Source organism: Poecile atricapillus, chromosome 3 (genome assembly GCF_030490865.1).
Source record: "Poecile atricapillus isolate bPoeAtr1 chromosome 3, bPoeAtr1.hap1, whole genome shotgun sequence".
NCBI lineage: Eukaryota > Metazoa > Chordata > Aves > Passeriformes > Paridae > Poecile > Poecile atricapillus.
In genome coordinates, this window is record NC_081251.1 from 40,127,725 (window position 1) to 40,148,474 (window position 20,750).

Below are 20,750 nucleotides of genomic sequence, written 5' to 3' on the forward strand. Positions count from 1 at the left end.
CATATCACAGAACTTAAAATAGCTGCATTTCAATTTTTAGAAGCCTTATTTTGAATAGAAATCTTTTGCAACATTACAATTAGTTTTGGTCAAATTAAGACAAAATTCATCAATAAATTCCCTGTCAGCTCACAAAATTAGAGTTTAAAAGGAAAACAGAAAGCACACATTCACCACTGATGGGAAGGAGGAGGCTTACAGAAATCATTGGAGATTTGGTGATCTGCCCTGAGACACTTCAGCCTTTGGTTTTAAAGATTTTGCCAATTTGTTTGTTTAAAAAAACAATAGTAATCTTTTATCTAAAATATTTCTTAGAGAACTAAGAAACTGTCATTATACTTCTGTAACTTTAAGTTATCAGGGACCAAAGTTTTTTGTTTCATTTTTTTTAAAGGGAAATTTTGTTTCCAAACTATTTTATATTTGAAAGAACAGAGAGCCCAGATCACTTTAGGTTATATTTATTCAAGTTCAGACTTTATTATGAACACAAATGCAAATATCTGCTACATAGGGAGCAGAAAGAAATATTCCCTATATAGGGAAAGAAAGTTCATACTTTGACAACACATCACTGCTGGTACCATGATTCATTCTTCTTGCCATCACAGTAGAACAGTTACAACCAAAGACTTGAGGGTCACAGCTAATAAGTTTAGCACCATTTGTTCCCTGTTAAAGAGCATCTTTCTTCAAAATAATCAAAAGAAAGATCCACTCAACCCCATCAATACCTTCTGAGGGAACTCTTTGTTAAAGCTGACTGCCCACAACCACAACCAGATGGCTTTTGAATAGTTTCAAGTATGGAGATTCTACAATGTCCCTAGACAGCCTGCAGCAGTGCTCAGTCACCCTCACAATGAAAATAAGTGTTTGCTGATGTTCAGAGGGACTCCCCCTGTGCCTCTGGTCTTGTCACTGGGCACCAGTACTAGCCTGGCTTTGTCCTCTTTGCACCCTCCCCTCAGATAGTTCTATTTAGTGATAAAATCCCCTTGTCCAGTCTAGGCTGAACTGTCCTGGCTCTCTCAGCCTTTCCTCATTAGATGCTTCAGTCCCCAAATAATCTTCATAGCCTTTCACTGGACCTTATCCATTACGCCCATGTCTCTCTTGTATTGAGTAACCCAGAACTGGACACAGCACTCCCAGCTGCCGCCTTGCCATGAGCAGAGGGGAAGGATTCCCACCCTGACCAGCTGGTAATGCTTTGCCTACTGTAGTACAGGATGTCTCCAGGATTCTTGGTGGCAAGGGCACATTTCTTGCTGAAATGCCCGATGAAGGTATATGAAAACCTTCCACATCACTATAAAATGACTCATATGCAAATATAATTTATAGTGAGAATCAGAATGCCAGATTATCTGAGAAACTGAAATGCTGAAGACAGAAGCAAGTGCTTTTTAAAGTCATATTACTTAATAAACAGACAAACTGCAGATTGCAAATAGGTATCTTTCATAAAACTCTTCCATTTGAGCAGAACTTCTAAAATTCATCATACTCTAGACATTACATGTGAAACAGGATTTCCATTTGTATTTTGTCACTTGTTGGTTTTGTTTTGTGCATTTCTTATTAAAAGCTGAAGTCATAGAAAAAAACTTTTGGAAGGGACCCCCTAGGTATACCCTTGGCTCAAAGCAATGCCAATCTTCAATAAACCAAGGATGGATATTCTACAGCCTGTCTTAGAAATTTGTTCCAATGTTTGTGATAATTCTATCCCTTATTTCTAATAAAAACTTCTTTCCTCACAATCTCAGTCCATTGACTCCTACAACCATACACACCTTTGTGATGAGTCTGATTCTATCTTATCCATAAGCTTCCCCTGTTAGACTCCTTTACAAATCAATAAAATGCCTTCCACCCACCATCTCCCATCCAAACTCTCTTTTCCTAAGGATGAAAAACTCATCTTTCTCTGTCTCTTCTTGTAAGAGCATTTGCCCCTGCCCCCTAATCATCTTGTTCATCCTCTGGTCAACTTAAATCAGTATTTCAATGCTTTTGTTTTACTGGGAGCCCAATATGCTGCTTACTTATATAGTATAATTTATTTGAACTATATTCTTGTAGAACACCAGTAGGGCAATGAATTGTCACTGTCTATAGCTACACAATAGCCCAGACTCAGATACAACAAATTTTCTGTATTTTTACAAGCTAGGTCTTTTTTACCAATTCCTTACTGTCTTTTTTTCTCAGAAAAAAATCATGAGAAAGAGTAACTATACAGTGTGACTGGAATGCCAAGTAATAGTTCTGAAAGGCCAGCACTGAAATCCAATTTTAGCTATAGTAATTTCCAAAATCTTGCCTTTAGCTCTTCCATGGGATTCTGAGATCAGCGTAAAAGCAGCTGACAGTGAATTATAACAACAGGACGGATTCATCTCTTCTCTAAACTATTGTTTACACTTTTAAAAGTAATTTCTTACACAGTGCAGATAGCTGAAAAGAAAATTAAAGCTTAAAGGTAAAGGTACCCTAAACAGATAATTTCTTACAATTCAGACCCAAGTAGTTAATCAAACTCCCAGTGCTGATGGACTCCCCATACTGGGGAAGAGACACCCACATGCTGTATTCAAGTTAAGCTCACAGTGTTTCATTCAAATATATCAAAAGAATACAGATCATTTTGGAAGTTTACAATCTTAGAAACATGATGGTAAAATTATGGCTATGCAAAAAATCATTAAAATTCCTCTTAGCTATGCTATAATTTTTTTAAAAAAAAATAAAATTCCAAGTTCAACAAATTGTGTGCAACATTCACTGAGGACAACTTCTCCAATGTCTTCCATTATCTAGCACAGCTTTAGAAATGCAGTTTCTCTCATTGAGCAGGTCTTCACCAGGCTCAAAACTTCACAAAGTAGCAAAGACAGACTAGTAAAATTGTTATTCTGGCTGCAGAAATTCAGGTGCTGAATCGGTGCCATCTCAGTTAAAATTTTCTGATGGGATCAGAAGATGTGAAATAGACTCACAGGAAAACTGCACAAAGTCTTGCGGAGAATATCAAAATATTAAATATTAAAACCCAAATACTGAAAACAAACCAACTAAAAGTACTACTACCAATAGTTATCTCTTCAGACATTCTGAAATAATTTCCAGTAGCAGACCCATCTTACCATTACACCTGTAACACTTAGTATTATCACACAACTAATTTTTCAGGCAGGAAGTCTGAAAAATACTTCAAAACACTCTAAATTTAAAACAAGACTGTAACACAGAGAGGAGGTGTAGTTCAAATGAAGTTTTTCTTTTCTAAAATGAAACTCTCTTGCTCCAGCTTCTCTAGCTGTCTTTGCAGAAAACCAAAACCAAAACCTATATGCATATGGATACTCTCTAGCAAGCTGCTCAGAGTCATATACTATAAGTGGTTTAGTAAAATCTTCCTCTCAAGAGAGAAAACAGATTTTGGAATGCAGGAAAACTTGTACTCAAGATAATGAACTAACTTGTTTCCAAATTCCAAAACAATTCATTCCTGCAAAATCAATTTTGTTCCTTATGGAGTATCTGCTGCAGGAAAGGATGCTGTTTGTGTAATATATCTTTTAGAAGAGTTGATTATTTTGGGTACAAAACATCCCGTACTGACATGGTTCTCAACACTGGGTAATACAGACAGTAGAGCTAATCTTCTGTCATCCAGGAAGAATGGCAGGCTTGCTAATCTTATATCATCATCCCCTCTGAAACACAGTAAAAAATCACTGTTAGAACTGATAGTTTATTAGATCAAAGGTACCATCAACAATACCAATTCTGCCTGCTAGTGTTAACAGGAAGATGTTTTACAAGTTCTACCACTGGGCATCCATTTAACTTCCAGCACCAGCTATGCTGTAAAACTGTGCACATAATTTATCTTGTGACCTGTGTGTGTAGGAAGCATTATCCAGGCAAAACTTCTCACAGTCTGACAAAATGCTGTGATTTGCACTGTTTAAATGATTGAACAAACAGACTTTAAGCAATCATCGACAATAGTTTTTAACTTCAAACATGCTGAAGTGTAATACTAAATCAGAGCAACCTACTGCTTTCAAACCAGATTTGATAGAAGTAAATGAGCAATTACTATATTTTAAACTTGTCCACATCTTATCCATTAGGCTTAAGTATTATTTAAGTTCACATTTATCTTTCACATTTTTAGCAATTTCTCCACAAAACACTCCTAATGCTTCCCTGGTGTCCATGGTAACATCTTTGTTTAAAGATCTTTATATATAAAGATGTTTAAAACACCTTTATATATAGCTTAAATAGACATTCATTCCAATTAGGTGAAGTAAACAGGAAACAGCCACTCATAATTCCTCAAGTTACTGTCATCTTTTGTTTTACACAGAACAACAACAGCCTTCAAATAGTTTCCAGCTTAAGTCTGTCACATGCAGTTGACAACAGATAGGTGTGCCAACAGATTCTCTTTTCTGCATCATGGCAAAACCAATTTAATAACTCCCAAAAATATGGACAGTATGCAAAAAAAGTATTTTATAAGAAGTCCAACAATGTAGATTCAATAACTTATGTTTCTTTTCAGTGTAAATGTATTGCTACTACTCAAGGCTTCCTGAAGTTCAGTCTAGTATTCTTCTATACTATGAAAACCATTTCATTATAATGATACATGCTGTATGCCTTCCAAAAAACCACAGATAGAAAATACGCTCAATAAAGTAGGATTGTATGAAATTGTGCTGAATTTGTAATTCTCTATTGTATTTAATATCAAAACAGAAAGGGATGCTGATTAAAAACTAGCAGCACAGAATTTTTTAAAACGTTCTGATTTTATGTGCCTGTTTGTTACTTCATTTCTTAAGATGCAGTTGCCAGGTTTAAAATATTTGTTTTTTCACTGAGAAAGTAGCTGCTGAAGGTGTTTTCTGGTGTTTTTTAAATAAAAACCATTATAGTGAAAAACCAGCATGAGCCCTGGGACACCTAGCAGCTCCTACTACCCTGCCTATGTTCAGCATGTCCTTGCCACTCAGTATCACCTACCACAGGTAGGCAACACATTGTTAATACTGTCACAAATAACTTTTAAACCGCTGAAAGAATTCAGAGACAAATTCAAGACACAGAGTTAAATACTGAAGCTGTTTTTCCTATTTTGCTCTTCAAAACCCTAAACTAGAAAATCCCTAGAGTGAAAAGTCTGAGAAAGGCTACCATCCCTTCTAGGGTTAAAAGATGCTTTTGTAAGATTTTTAGGTCAGATTAACCTTTTGCTCACAATAGGGCCGGTTATTGGTTTTATTTTTTACTGTCTTTAACACAGGTAAAAAAATCAATATGAAGCGAGACAAAGGGCTCTGGAGGCCCTGGCTGCACCAGCTTTTGGTTTGGCTCATACACAATCCTACAACATGCTGAGGCTGGGAAGGATTAGCCTGCTTGTGTTGAGTAAACCGATGATACTCAATAAACAGTTTCTGTTGTAAACCCCTTAGGACGTGCAAAGCCACACTAGTTGGCATTAGACCAGATAAGCTGCCGAACCAGCTGTAATCTCATTTAGACCTGAGCTGATCCTCCTGTCCTTTCATTCCACAGGATCAAAGCAAACCACTGAGGAGGCAGCTGTATTATAGCAGCAGTGCTTGCTGGATGCAGCAAACATTTCATAAATTCCCCTCCTTGAAGCAAGCCTGCACATAATCTACCCAGAGCCAGTTCAATCAATGGATTTCTGAATTCATTAGTCTTATTATTACAGGATAACTTTCCTCCACATAGTGTTGTAGCTGTTGCAGGCCAACTTCACAAAACAGCTCTTATTGCTGACCATTTCTTTCTGGTAATGTACCTTTGCATTTTTGCAATGTCACATGAAAATGATTTAAATCACATCAATGCAGTATTTTTTTAAAAGACTAGAAATAAAACCAATTTACGAATATTCAAGTAGGAAGCCTTGAAATAGAGTACACTCTTCCAAGCATAATTACTGACTACCTGTTTGAATGCTTCCATGCATCAGTAATAATGACCAATGTCTTCTGAGCTCAAATGATAACAGCAAAAGTAAAGTTTATATCATTGTAGCAGCATAAATATAGACAAAAATATACAGATGCGAAAGGAGTAATTCTAAGAAAGATTTCTATTTGCCTTCTACTCTTTGTGTTCTCTAGAATTAAAAAGAAGAAATATTTTCATTGTTGAAGAAATGAATAGCACAACTTAGGAAAATGGAAAACCACATAAGCAACAAGTCTTTTTAAACTAAGCAAAAATGAAAACCAAGGCACTGGAACAAAAAAGACTAGAGGGTGCAACATTTGATTTCTGTATCACATTTGGAGTTTTCACTCCAGTTGCAATTATAGATAAAAAATAGTATAACCTTAGAGCTTTGGAAGAATCGAATGTGTAATTCAGAAAATGCATCAACTGATCCATTTCCCACCAGTGAGCTCTGCAATATAGCACATATTCACAGAAAAACAAAATAAAATTAGATTTTTTACTTAAAATGGGATAAGGAAAATATTATTAAATTTTTTTCAGTCCTTTTAATTACTAATTAAATTAATCATTTATGTAAAGACTTAAATTTTCTGATACAGCTGCATTGAAAAAAAAAAAAAAAAAGAAAATGGATGCAATAAAAATTATGCACCACAGCAGCATTCTTTTTAGGTCATATACAAGTAACATTACTGATTCTTGGATCACTCCTTCAGGAATGAGTAGAAGCCAGAGAAAAAAATTCAGTCTGAAAGATAAGGAAGGCCAGGTAACCCCTACAATTAAGGTAAAAATAACAGTGTTTGTGACTTACTGTTATTTGTAGCCAATATAAACGTTCAGCGCAAATATAAACATTAAGCACAAACTGAAAAGTCAGAAAGCTCTCACAGAGAACTGCTCTGAGTTTACCGAGCACAAGAGAAAGATAGTGCATCATCTTTGCAAGCACACCCTACCCTATACTGCACAGATCTATTGAACATCTGTATCTGGCTGCTCATGTTTTTGTAAGAGTATAAAAAAGAGTTATTGTAATAAAAAGATTCAATGAAGTACAATAAAATCAAAGTTTAACACATGCAAATGATTTTTAACTGATTACAGAGAGATGTTTAGTATGAAACTTTTTCAAGCACTACAGCACAGATGTGCCAGAGCATGTCATAGGCAGCTGGCAGAGATGAACAAAAGGTAGTTGCACCTATCATCTACAGATGTGTAAAAAACGTACCACACATCTCTTCCTCAATCAGAAACCATCTGATGTGCTAGTTAATGATTCCCCTCTCTCCACTTCATTCTTCAGACATAAAGGGGTCCCATTTAACATAATCACTTAATAACAGCAAAGTGATGGGTATCAGAACTCTAATTCTTCTAATATTTGCAAAATCCAGCTCTTTGTAATAATAATAACACCATGATAGCAAACTGTAAAACTGTGTAATTATACTTTAATTGTATTGTGAGGCATGCATTAATCACAAAGTTTAAGTACCAAGGATGGAATTATAATAATTCTGTAAAACAAATTTAAGCTAGCTAAGTAGGTCAGAACCACTAGCATGCAACAGGAGACCTCTGGGAATTTATCAGTTAATGGCTATTTATGTGCAAATGAGTGCCCTCCAACCCTCCCAAATCCTGTGTAGCTGAAGGGTATTTCTGTTAACCACGAGCATGCTTAACTGCTGAGGCATAAATTAAACCATTTATTGGAATGATTTTAATTCTTCTCTCCCCCCACCCACTCTTACTACTCCCCTCCACCCTCACTAGCAGCACAATTTACAGTATTAATTTACATGGAGATAGGACTGCTGAAGAGTTTCAGAAATTACTCTGTTTTAAGAAAGAGCAGGAAAAAGAGAGAACAGGGAAAAAAAAGAGCAAGACAAACTTTTAGTACAAGACAATAGCAATGCTACACTTAATCTTCAAATCTTGGCAGGTTGAGCTATCAGAAATTCCAGAGGTTCAGTATCACAGCGGTGCAGTGGAAATGCTTTCATAATGAACTTTAATGAAATGAAATTCTGTTTTACATCCTCACAGAAACACAGAGCCTTTTAGGTTGGAAAAGACATTTAAGATGACCAAGTCCAAACATTAAGCCAGCACTGCCAAGTCCACTACTAAACCATATCCTCAAGTGCCACATCTCCTTTCTTTAAATACCTCCTGGGCAGCTTGTTCCAGTGCTTGACAACCAGGAAGAATTTTCTCCTAATATCCAATCAAAACTTTCCCTGGTGAAACTTAATGCCATTTTCTTATCTCACATTCTAAATTTGGAGAAGACAATGAAGCTCACGGCAGACTACATCTACTGTATTTTCTGTCATAATGTTCAGACTGTACACACATCAAAGGTTTTCTTTCAGGAAAGGAAACAGCAAAAATTTCTTGGCTGCAAGAAAAGAACACCTTCAATTTTTGAGTTTGACTTGGAAAAAGCTAGTCATTTTTCATGTCTCAGGAAAATAGATACCTTTACAAACTAATCGGAATCAAGACATATTGACTTTTCCCTGTGATGTAAAATGAGGATGATTTACAGACAATATAGATGATTTCTCAACACTTATAATCATACCAGTAATTCAGTACAGCAAGGCATGATAAGGTAAGCATAGCTTAAAGATACACTTTCAGGCTTATAATTTCATATACTCAGGGTTTCTTTTGTTTCTAAGTGCATGCACACATATTCCTGCAAAGCCTAGGGTCCCAGAACAATAAAACAGCAAAAATCTGATTATCCTAGCATCAATTAACCACAGCTCCCTGTTACCCTAAACAGGGTCACATCTCCCCAGTGCCTAATAATTTTATTGTAAAATCTCTTGATTGCCTGAATATATTCCCTCTCCCTATGATGTTTAGATGATCATGGCTGTGTTACAGTTAATTATTATTTAAGAGATGATCACAGTACATTACTTTTTCTGATGTCATTTTGCACCTAATGCCAAAGTCCACGTAAATGTAATACACTGGACAAATACACAGTTTTTCCTCATCAATTCAAGCTGCTGTAGAATACCCTTTAATATAAATAGGTGTGGTGTGAATCAGAGGCATTCCCTGGGAGAAAATCTTTAGCAGCTCTAAAATATTTTTAATAGGTACATACGTGGAACACTTACTGAAGTATTTCCAAAGGCACATCTCCAATAGCTAAACAATAAATTTCTGTCCAGAAAAATAAACGAGTATCAATGAAAATAGCCAGTTTTATTCTCGTGGTTGACTTTTTGTAAGGAAAACAAGACTGCAAAAAGCAGTAGAAGGAAAACTCATTGCCCTGGCAAGCACATCTGTACTTGGCTGTTCTTCCCTTCTCCTGCCCCTCAGTAAAGGTTGACACATCCCTGGCAGCAGGATGCTCCTGCTGCGTGCATAATGGCTGCTGTGGCTGCCTGTGCAGCCCCTGCACTGCACAGAGAGAACCAGGAGCTTTCTGTCTTTTCACATAGATTTGCAAGCGCGCACATTAAACCAGACACTTCATACAACTCTTTGATAACAGCCAGAAATGATTGAATGAACAGAACTATCTGACCAAAAATAAGTTTACTCCTGTATTTTCAGAAGCATTAGCATATCTGCATTATCAGAGCCTGTGACAAGCCCATGGTTACCTCCCCCTTCCCTACAGTGAGGGGCTGCAGCCTGGATTATGTTTGTACCTTACTGCCTTGGCAGGGGCTCAGTATTGGCCTCAGGCTTTAATTAACCCCGATTAGAGATAAACAGGGCCTTCTGGTTGTGAAAGAGGGAGTAGATAGTACCTTCACCTTATCAAACAACTAAGTAAACCACAAACTGCTTTTACCTTTTTTTTTAAATTCCTCCCAAAAAAAACAATGTTAGGAAGAGGCCCCCACAAGACCCTGAGATGATACACAATGAACACGCTCCAGAGTATGCTTTCCTCTTTCCAGATTGTTTTTAGGGAGGATATATATATGGTGGCCTATTTTGGGCTCATTTCCCATTAGACACATTTTCACTATCCCTTTTTTAGTGCCACTGTAAGGAAAGCTGGAGCATTTAGCCACTGGCAATTAGTGACACTTGGACTTGCTCCAAGCCAAATAAAACATAGCAACGCACATTTACATGCCCCGTATCAATGCCTAAAAAAGCATTTGCAAAGTGATTTTCCAGACAGATTTCAAGACTCGAACACAAAACCTCCAAAAACCCATCACCTTTTTCAGCGGGGTCACTGTCCAGTGTGTCCAGTAGAAGCCATCTTTACACTCCCACCCCAGAAATTCCAACAAGTAGGCTACAGCAGCACTAAATAGGTTCAATTTTTCTCCCCCAACAGAGCAGGGAAAGTGAAAAAAGCTCTAAACAAAGAATTTAAGTAAGTTTTATTCCACAAGTCTCCCTTGAAGACTGCAAGAGTGCTACATTTGCAGCCTAATCCAAATAACCACTTTAAACTTCTGTCCAAAAATAACCAATTTTGTTTTCACTAGCATGAAGAACAGCAGAAAACCTGTAACTGAGTAACTTCTAGCATGTCTCCCCTCAACTCTTCCTAGCTGAAATCACTTCCATCAAACTTACACAAACTGCCTACTCTAGTCATTAATTTGTGACTCTCTCCAATTTTAAATTTATTCATAAATATTTCATAAAATAACATATCCACAACTGCACACAGAACACTGCAGCTAAAGACAGAATAAGCAGCTCTTCTCATTGGCAGGAGTTTTATTAACACACTTCACAACAAAATAGAATTTTATTTTTTTTTTGTTTTCTCCTAAAGCAGAATCACATTAGGCTCTGTTTTGTAATACCATACAGGCTGTGTGCATAAAAAAGTCACTGTTAAAAGTTAGTCAATAAATTTCATTAAAATTTCAGATTTTCCTGCAGATACTATGGTCTTAGAAACTCACATAAGTAAACATCCTATAAACTGAGGTGAAAGTGTAAGTATCAGATTCACTTCCCACTCATTGTAAGATACAAGGGAATCCACTTAACAGTTCCAACTCACAAACAATTCCAGTTTTTCCCCCTGCACTAGGCGGCAACAGTGCTAGTTTAGGGACAATACTGGACCCTTCAGGAATCTGTGCTGAGCAGGCAGCCAAGTCTACAAGCAAGGGCAGAAATGGGGTAACAGCAATGGCAGCTACCTCACTTCAAACAACACCAGATGTGGAGATCCTCTGTTTCTCTCATCTTCCCATACTTTGGCAATATGGCTGCAAGTCAAGCATTTCATGTTATCTTTCCAGGTGTTCTTCCTAATTTCAGCACTTGGCCTTCACTATTTCCTCCTGTTGATGGTAATTTATTTCAAAATATCAAAGTAATTTGAAATTCTGGTATTGTTTTCCATTTGAACACAAATACCCTCTAATTTCTGGCTACATACAATCTCAAACCTTAAATTTTTTTCATCTACTACATCTACTTGCGCTAAACAGTTCTTCATTTTCAGTGATTTGAACAAATGCCATTAAATACTGATAATACTAAGATTATACAAGTAGCACTGAAGCTTACACTACCATTTTAATGAAAATTTTCTCTCTCATTCCGATAGACTCACACCATTTTACAGGAAAAATGTTTATACTTTTAAGGCAGATGTTTTTTGGTTTTTTTTTTGGTTTTTTTATTAGGGTTTATTAGGGTTAGAAAACCTAGGAATGAGTACACTAGAAGTTGTTTATGTCCAAGAAGAAATTCAGTCATAAGCAAAAGCATCCTAGGGGATGAAGAATCAAACCGTATATATCCAGAAAACAGAAAAGCACTAAAGAGTAAACAGAAAACACAATGTATTGAGATTCACCCCTTCTCTTCACTTGGTCATTGCTTTCAAGAGAGCACACCAAATTGTTTTCGTTGATTAGACAGCCCCAGAAGTTGGTAGGAAATGTTGGTGCTAGTAGGTTACAGCTGTCAGTAACAGAATCTGAAACAAATTTGGAAAAAATGAAGCAAGTGGCTATTTCTCATCACTGTAGCTATTACCCAATTTCTCAAGTATGAGTGATGGTGGGGCAAGAACAAAACCCAAAAGCTTGTTCTACTGAACCACTGAACGGAATCTCTCAGAACTGCACAGAGTGCTTCAATCTGTGTTGTGTCCAGCATCCAGCAGGGCTTTCCTTGCTCTTCATTTCCCTCCATTAAGACAAGCACATTTATCTGTTTGGTTAGCATAAGGATTCTCCTTGGAGTTGGTTCAGATTTTTTCCTCCACTTTAAAGGTCAACTTTCTTTAAAACACATAGGCACAAATTAATTCCCCTCTCCAGAGATATCAACTCCCATCTCAGGGGCTAGAAATGGAGACAAGAGCGCAAAGGGAAATATTCTGGGTGAAGCAGAGCCAGATGTGCCTGGTTCAGTGCACATAATTGACTCGTCTAAACATTCTTGACACATCCGAGACAGCGGCTTGTCGTTGTCCCAAAATGTACACTTGCTATTTAATCAGTCAGGTTTCTGATTCTCTGCTGAGAGCCCAGAAAGGCCGAGCACAGCTGGGCAGGCAGGGCGGCCGAGCTCTCGGCCCGGAGCCAGCGCCCCGTGGCTCCCTCCATCCTCCCGCGCAGGCTGTCAGTAGGAGGCAGCATTGGCTCTGCCAGCAGCAGCTCCGCACCGCAAAGTACTGGGGAGCGGGCTTCATTCTTCTGTCATTATATAAGCAAGATGACACTGTTCTCTAATCCAGCCAAAGCTGATAAGTACCATCAACCTGTCACTTCCTACATTTCAAATTCTAACATTGCAGCATCAAAGAGTTTTTACATTTCGATTTCTTTTGCTGGCAGCGGTCGGTAGCCTCTCATTCTCCCACGGTGTTCTAATGCAGCATTTGCACACCGGGGTTACTCCCAGCCTGAATAGCAGGTCATCCCCTACTCACTGAGCTCATCTGCGGCCCATGTGCTAGGCAATTTAGATCCAATCAGCCCTTATTTAGCTCAAGAGTAATGAGCAGCATAGTGACACAGACTTAAGCCTGACCCTCAGGACACTGCTCATCAAGCAGTAAAACTGTGACAAAATCATTCATCTTCCACCCGCTGGCAAGAAATAATACTCGCACTCACTGTATTACTTTTTCAAGACATAGAAAAAAAAAAGGTCCTGAATTTTCATGATGTGAGACATTAATTTGCAGAAAGCTGAATTCCCTTAAACCCCCCTGTTGCTATGAGCTCACCAGGGGGAAATAGGCCTTAGGAGACTGAAATGGAATAAAGAAAATTGCTTCAGCTTTCTGTTCATTTTAAATAAGCCTTAAATCTGACATGAGATATCCTAAAGAGAGAAGAAATATAGATCTTGTAAGGTAATGAAGAAACAATCAAAATTAAGATATTAGAAGGGTACTTGCATATAAGGATTTTATTGGCAAAAATATTTCTTTTGTTAAACATCCACAACAAAAAAACCCCACCCTATATGAAAAGCCATTCTCACACCTCATGTGAAAAATAAAATGAAAACTGAGAGGAAAGTTAATTTAGGGAAAATAGTTTCAGAAGTGAGGCACTTCCATCAGAAAACAAATCTGTGCTTTATGTCCTTCAGGGAGCACGTATTTCTCTAAACAACTGCAGGGTCCCAAGCAGCAGGTTCTCAGTACACCTGGATATGATTTTGCTCTTTTTTTTTCATGGATTTACTGTTTCACAACAGAAGCCTTGTACTGTTGTCAGGGAGGCTACAGAAAGTTTATGTGGATTAATTTTTGGAAGATAAAATGGATACAATGGAACACAAAAAGTGTTTCCATCCACAGCACAGGGGATTGAACTATGTATCTTCATGATTCACTTCAGAGTACTAGACTTGAGTGAGTTTCTTTAGCTTTGGGTGTCTACCAAGACAGACTTTTTTTGGGCATCAACAATTAGAAGGTTTTTTGATAGCTTTTAATGCTTCAGTTTAGTCAAAAGTGATTCTAGAACAGAACAGCAGAATAGAATATTGCAGTAAGATGGGATGTAGAATGACCATCTAGTCCAACTGCCTAAGTAATTCAGAGCTGATCAAGTGCTAAAGCAAATTATTAAGGGCATTTTCCAATTGCCTCCTAAACATTGACAGGATTGGGCTAACAACCACCTCTCTAGAAAGTTTGTTCCAGTGCTTGACCATTCTCTCACTAAAGAAATGCTTCCTAATGTCTGGTCTAAGCCTCCCCTGGTGCAGGTTTGAACCACTGCCACATGTCCTACTAGCGGAGCCCAGGGAGAAGAGCTCAGCACTTTCCTCACCACTTCCCCTTCTGAGCAATCTGTAGTGAGTGCTGGGGTCACACCTCAGTCTCCTCTACTCCAAACCAGACAAGCCCCAAAACACATTTAGGTACACATTTCCAGTGCATGCTGTTGTCTCATTTCATTTCTTTACAAAGTAATATTCTCAGAACAGAGAAGAAACAATCAAAACACACATTAGTTTCTGCTAGTCAACTTTGAAGGTCAGAATATAAGGGAAAAATTTGTAAAACATTATTTTAGTCTCCAATAAAAGCCAAAAAAAACCCCTCAAATCCCACAAAGTAAGAAAAATAAAAGAAAATTCAACGTTAATTACCAGAGCCACATCTTAAGGCAACAACTGTAGCTAAGAATACAATAACATTGTATTCCCTCAAAAGGTGGTAACAGATTGTTTTTAGGGATTTATACATAGGAAACATCTCAAAACTTCTAAAGCGGTGCTTGCGTCTCCTGCATTAGAGTGTTTAGAGACTAGATTTTCATTACATTTATTTAAATACCAGTTTTGTTAATGGAATACCTGAACTTTAGAAAAAACAGTAAAAAATATTTAAAAAAAAAATACTTTTTAAAAAATACTTTTTTTTTTTAAAAGATAGGTCAGGTTAGCATAGCAAGGCATGCTTGTTCCCCAAGCATAAGGTATTTGCTGTAAAGTGAAAAAGAAAGGATTTATTTCCATTTTTTCACACCGGTGAACAAAGTTCACAGCGCCTTTTAGTGGTCATTCATTAAGACTGGGAGATCTTAGAGCTAAACTAACATCTTCTGACCCTCAGTTCAGGGGCTTAGTCACAGAGTTGCCTTCTGTGCTTATCTGGACATCACAGCTGGTAGCTCTAAATATCCTCACAGGATGGGATGGGTAAGCGAAGACTCATGATCTTCCAAACTCTTCTGAATACAGTTTTCAGCAGCTCAACATCAGAAAAAAGACTTTACAAAGACTAACACTATAACCCCTGAGGGGGAAGAAAATAAGGAGGGAGGACCTCTCTATTCTACTCCTGAGCTTATCTACTAACTTACACAGTAACAGAAAGGGGGAGAGATGCTTCTGTTGGTCTCAAAAAAGCTTCCCACAGGCTGTTTTGATGGCAAGTATAATTCAAAAAAAAAAAAATTACAAATGACTGTACATTTCCATAGCAAAGATATACTGGATAATCCAGTCCTATTGTGGTTTCTCTCACAACCTCAAGGCTAAACACACTCAAACAGATAGAAACATCCAGTTCTCCTGCTACTCGTGGCCCAATTATTAATGTAACTTTCTACTAGAGACAGGTTTACTTGGTCAATATTGCTGTAAGAGCTTATGAAATTTACACACTAAAATTTTCAAAAAATTAGCAAAAAAGTAAAAAGGGGCACAAATGCACAAGAACTGTTTTCAAAGTAAAATTATCATTTATCATGGTTGGGGTACGTCTCATCTCTCCTATGGGAATCAGTACCAAGTCTCCTTGGAACTATGCAAAGATCTTTGGAGCACAGCAGTGATTTTATACCTGGACACGTACTCACATTTTATAGTCCTCTAACTCTGTGCTAAGACTCAACAAAACCCAAATGCCAGGATGACAATAGTAAGAGAAAGCTCATGTCAAAGCAATACCCCATTACAATACAAGACATTTTAGCATGTTTCAAACACTTCCTTTCGGAATAACATATTGCAATGCCAGCACCTACAGCCGATTTCTCTGAATCTTGCATCCATTTTTACAGCAAGTTCTGTCAAAGCCATTTAATGCCTGTATTTTTATTAACCCAGGGCTTCTTTTTGTGCCAATAAGGTACTCAGATGACAGACAGATAGTGCTAGAGATTTGGAGCAAATGAAAGCACACATGGGCAAACATCCTGCATTTACCTTTCAGTAAAAGAAAAATAAAATAAAAATAAAACCATTGTTTAAAAACAGAAAAAAAAAAGGAAAAACTAAAGTCTGAGCTAGAAGCAGAATAGGTAAATATAGGAAGAAAGCACTTCTAGTTTTGATTTAGGGGAGTTTCTTGATTATTTACTATTTATTTTACATGCTTTTTAAAAGGAGACAGTATTAAAATACAATCTCACACTTCACAGTGCATCTTACTATGAAGATCAAATACTTGCAAGTGCCAGCAAGTAGCATCTTGATTCCAATTACCCACTCACCACGGATCAAAAACTGATAAAAATGAGTTCTCCTGCCAAGACATAGTTTTATTTAAATATATGGATCCCAAAATAATCGTAATGGTAACAACCAATAAAAAAGCGGTTTAAGAAACCTTATTTAAAATAATCTAACCATAGGTAAATACAACAATCAAAAGCTACCAGTACTTTTCTAACAGACAAGAAAAATATAAGAAGCAGCTGGAAAGGGTTATCTTAAAACACAGTAGTGTAAAAATAGTGAAGGTGGGAGTCTGTTTTCAGATGTCTTTTAAGAAAAAGAAAGAAAGAAAACAAGTGCACTTTCAAATCCTTGTATGCCAAGTTTTAGCCCAGAGCAAGTTTTCACTGCTATGCTGCAAACCCTTGAAAATAAAGGTTTATAATGGAAATGCTGACAGACCCTTAACCACAGCAGCATGAATAGCTATAATTAAAGAAGAGCTTTTGGCTACACCTCACTCTGACAATGAAAGACTAGAATTTTTACAGTATTCTCAAATAAAAACAACTGGGAAACCTGGAATGAGATTCCAGCAATCCAACAAGATATGTTAAAGGGGACTGCTAAAACTATTTGACATTTTAAGCTTTAAATATTGAGGCACTTAGTTAACACAACCAAGTCAGTATTTTCATAATGCTACTTAATCAGCAATAAAGAATGCTCCTGTGAGCCATCATCTTGGGTTAGCGGAAAGTAACACATGAAGTTATTCTTTCCTAACAGCCTAGAGGGAGCTGCCTGTCCCTTTAATCAGTGATCTCACTTCCTTCCTACTTGTAAATTCCCTGTCATACACTCATAAAATTATTAAGAGTGCAGTGTACAGTAAATTACATTTATCAAAGACCTACTGTCTTGTATCAGTTTGGATTTTAAAAACAAGCATTTCATCCTTTTCTGAATTTGAAAACAGACAAGGCCTTATCAGTCTGTTCAATTCAGTAACATTTTAGGATTTGGTTAGCACAAAGTCATCCATATCTTCTGAACCAAAAAAATGGTTTTAGTATTGTTTTATTTGCATGGCAATAGAGGACAGACTATTTTCAGTGAGTCCGTCAAAGCAGGAAAAACACCAACATTTTCCTGTTCCATGCTTCCTGAAGATGAAAGTGTTTTGTAAGTGTTGAGGAATTTACTTCCTCTGTAGATGGGAAAAATAGGCTGGTGACAGTAACCAAATGTATAAATACAGAAACTGAAAGAACTGTTACAGGCAAGGCTCTAAAAATCTCTCTCATACCAATTACTATTTGAGCATATTGGTAATTCAAATATTTCAGCAGAACTACTTTTTGTAAAAAAACATAGTAATACTGTCCTGTACCTTGTCTGTAATGACCTGAGAAGCCTAGATTGAACTTCCATGCCCTCTGTGGACATGTTACAAAAGGGCCACATAACCCCCCAGTCCTGGAAAGCTTAAAAAATAATGCCAAATTACAAAATAGCCAATTTTTTCACCAGTCTCAAATTTATCCCTATTTCATCTTTAAAAACAACACAACAAATGCAGTGAATTAGCTAATAGAGAAAATGTCAAAGTATTTTTGAAGTCTCCAATTTATTCCAGGAAATACATTCGGTTGAACTGAAATAATAAATAATAAATCAACTAAACTTAGTTTTGTGCTTCATCTCTTTTCAAAAGACTGCCTGAAAAACAGTTGTCTTTGGATCTATAAGCTATTGACAGCTGCAGTCAAACTACTAGACAAAAACAAAGAACCTAGTTAAAGAGAGATCTTGCATATGGGCCTCAATATTCCTATTATGCACTCTTCCACAGCTCTTTACACATATTTCAGTCTTGCACATTTGAAGTAATGGCAGATCAATAGCTGCCTCTTAATATCTTATGAAAAAAAAAGCAGTTTGGGCTTCAAACTGGAGGACTGCTTCTCAAAGGCATCAGTAGACAAAAAAAATATGTTTATTGAAGGGCACTGTGGATGCTGAAGAATGAACTAGTACATCAAAGCAAATCTGCTTGAAAGTGGTAAAATATTATTTCCTTCCTTTCTATCGAACCCCAGACAAGCATTTAAATCTCCATAACTCTAGTATTTGAATGCAACCTTGGTGAAAGAGAAAAAAAAAAGAATGCAAAGTCTGAAAAACAGAATACATTAAGTGAAGAGACAAAAAAAAACAAACCACCTCCCCAATTAATGTAATTAACACAGACAATGATTTCCAAGCTTTCTGTACCAAAGATGATATTGCCTGAAATAGAAGCAACTGGATGACTTTCTTAAGAGACAGTAATTCATAACAAAACATCAGGATGTCAAACCTAATCTCCTGAAATAAAGAAATATTTCAAAAATTTTAAATGCACTGAAGTATTGGTGGATTTTGAAATTTAACGTATCATTCACAGCCCTTCAGAGATTACTCTTTCCATTTACCCAATTTTGGTAAAAAAACTCATAGGAACTATTTTAACCTCAAAAACAAAATGCCAGTCTATATCCACAACTTAACTAAATAACTTACCGAAGTCTGGCTAGAACAACCTGAAGAAAATTCAGGACCATGCTCAGCTCAGCTCCTCTACATGCAGGCAGCAGCATAGTAAAGCCATCATTTAGCAGCTTTTCTTCAGAAAGGCTCAAGTAGCAGCTGGTCTCAAACACTTCTTGGACACCATCAATATAGGTTGATAGCAGAGTCCAGAGATTTTGTCTCTGTGTGTAGTCATTTTTGGTTACTAAAAATTCCTTTGCCTTCTCACGGAAAGCATTTGAGATTTTCTCAGCCAGAACACTAATGTCCATATTCTTCTCAACATAAATTAAAAGGAAAGCAAAATGACCTCTCCAGATGAGAGCTCTTCGAGACGTGGTGATGGAGGAGGGAGTCAGGAAATCCAAAAGATCCAACACCCGACTCACTATATCTTCTGTCTCTGCAACAGTTGCCAGCATGAGGAACAGGTTAAAAAAGTTCTGCAGCCCCACTTCTGTCAGCTCCTGCATTCTTTTCCGATGGAACTTGGAATAAATTCTACATTAGAAAAACAAAGAAAAAAACTCAGGAAAGAGGAAGTTTCTTAAAGCATGCAATTTTCTGTCTTCTTGAGTGACTGAAATTGTATTTTCATACTTTTAGTTTACAGTTATCTGCTTCCAGTAACCCTTAAATTTTAAAAACTATTTTTTCTCATTACTCTTATAGCTACTGGAACAAACATGCTCTTTCAGTTTTTCTGCTTTTGATTTAAAACACACGTCGTTTCCAATCAGAGGTGCAGCCTAACCCTTCCCCCTTATCCAACCTCTACTACCAAGCTGAGCACAATGTTATGAGTAGACTCTCTATTCTGTCTGTGATGGATGTCCTCTACTGTGCCTTCAAAGCAATCAAGTTTAGCCCATGAGGGCTCCTAGGAAAGGAAGCTGTCAAGTGGCATCTCTTTGCAACAGCAAGGCATTCCTGTACACCAACTTCTTCCCATTTCCACATGGAAACCAGCTACTGGTTTCTGCTATTATGTTACAGTGCTGCAGCTGCAGTGATCAAAGTCTCACCTACCAAACCACCACTGCAGTAAAAGGAAGATTTCTGATGGAAAATTCCATTTTTCCCACAGTGCTTTGCCAAAGTGTGTATCAATTTGTCCTGCGTGCCTATGGTATGGACAGGTTTGAAAGAAAACAGAGAAACTGAGGCATTTGGACAAGAAACCTCTCTCCAGGCAGGAAGATGTTAAGAAACTTTATCTGCATTGCTTACAGGAGAATGCTCAAGAAGTGATACACAGCTGATGGTGACAAGTACTGTGACTTTGAAACTTTAAAGTGGTTGACAAAAAGGAAAAAGCGTATACAAAGAGATCTTTTTTGGGACCTTTGCTTGGATGTGGACTTTTATTTAAAAATCACCATTCTTAGAACAGAGAATAAGATGAAAATGGCATAACTTTTTGATTTTTATCTTGAAAACTTTGGGTATATCCTTCACCTTTAATTTAAAATAAGTTCCACCTAAACTAGTTAAACATCCGTAAGTGCTGTTTTCCTATTCTGTCACCTGGAAAATAGTTGGAAGTGGTGTTGAGGTTATCAAATCTAGCCACCAAAAATTACAGCAAATCCAATTAATGTTGCTTAGTAGTAAATTACTACTGACAGGCATTTATGTTTTTCATGCATCAATTAATGCTTGGTTAGCTGCTAAAAACAGAGTTCATCCCAAAAATCATAGCTGTAGGCTGTTAAATTTTGCTACTTGTGTAATTGATTTTTTCAAGGTAGAAATGAAGA

The 20,750-nt window shown here is 37.1% G+C and overlaps 1 protein-coding gene across 2 annotated transcripts in view; it reads right to left on the bottom strand.

Moving 5' to 3' along the window:
- The window catches only part of MMS22L (MMS22 like, DNA repair protein), an 89,254-nt gene that overhangs the window by 36,590 nt on the left and 31,914 nt on the right, over positions 1–20,750 (bottom strand). For both annotated transcript variants that reach the window (XM_058836764.1, XM_058836765.1), the window contains one exon: positions 18,982–19,491. In XM_058836764.1, the coding sequence (XP_058692747.1) occupies positions 18,982–19,491 (510 nt within the window). The remainder of the gene's footprint in view (positions 1–18,981; positions 19,492–20,750) is intronic.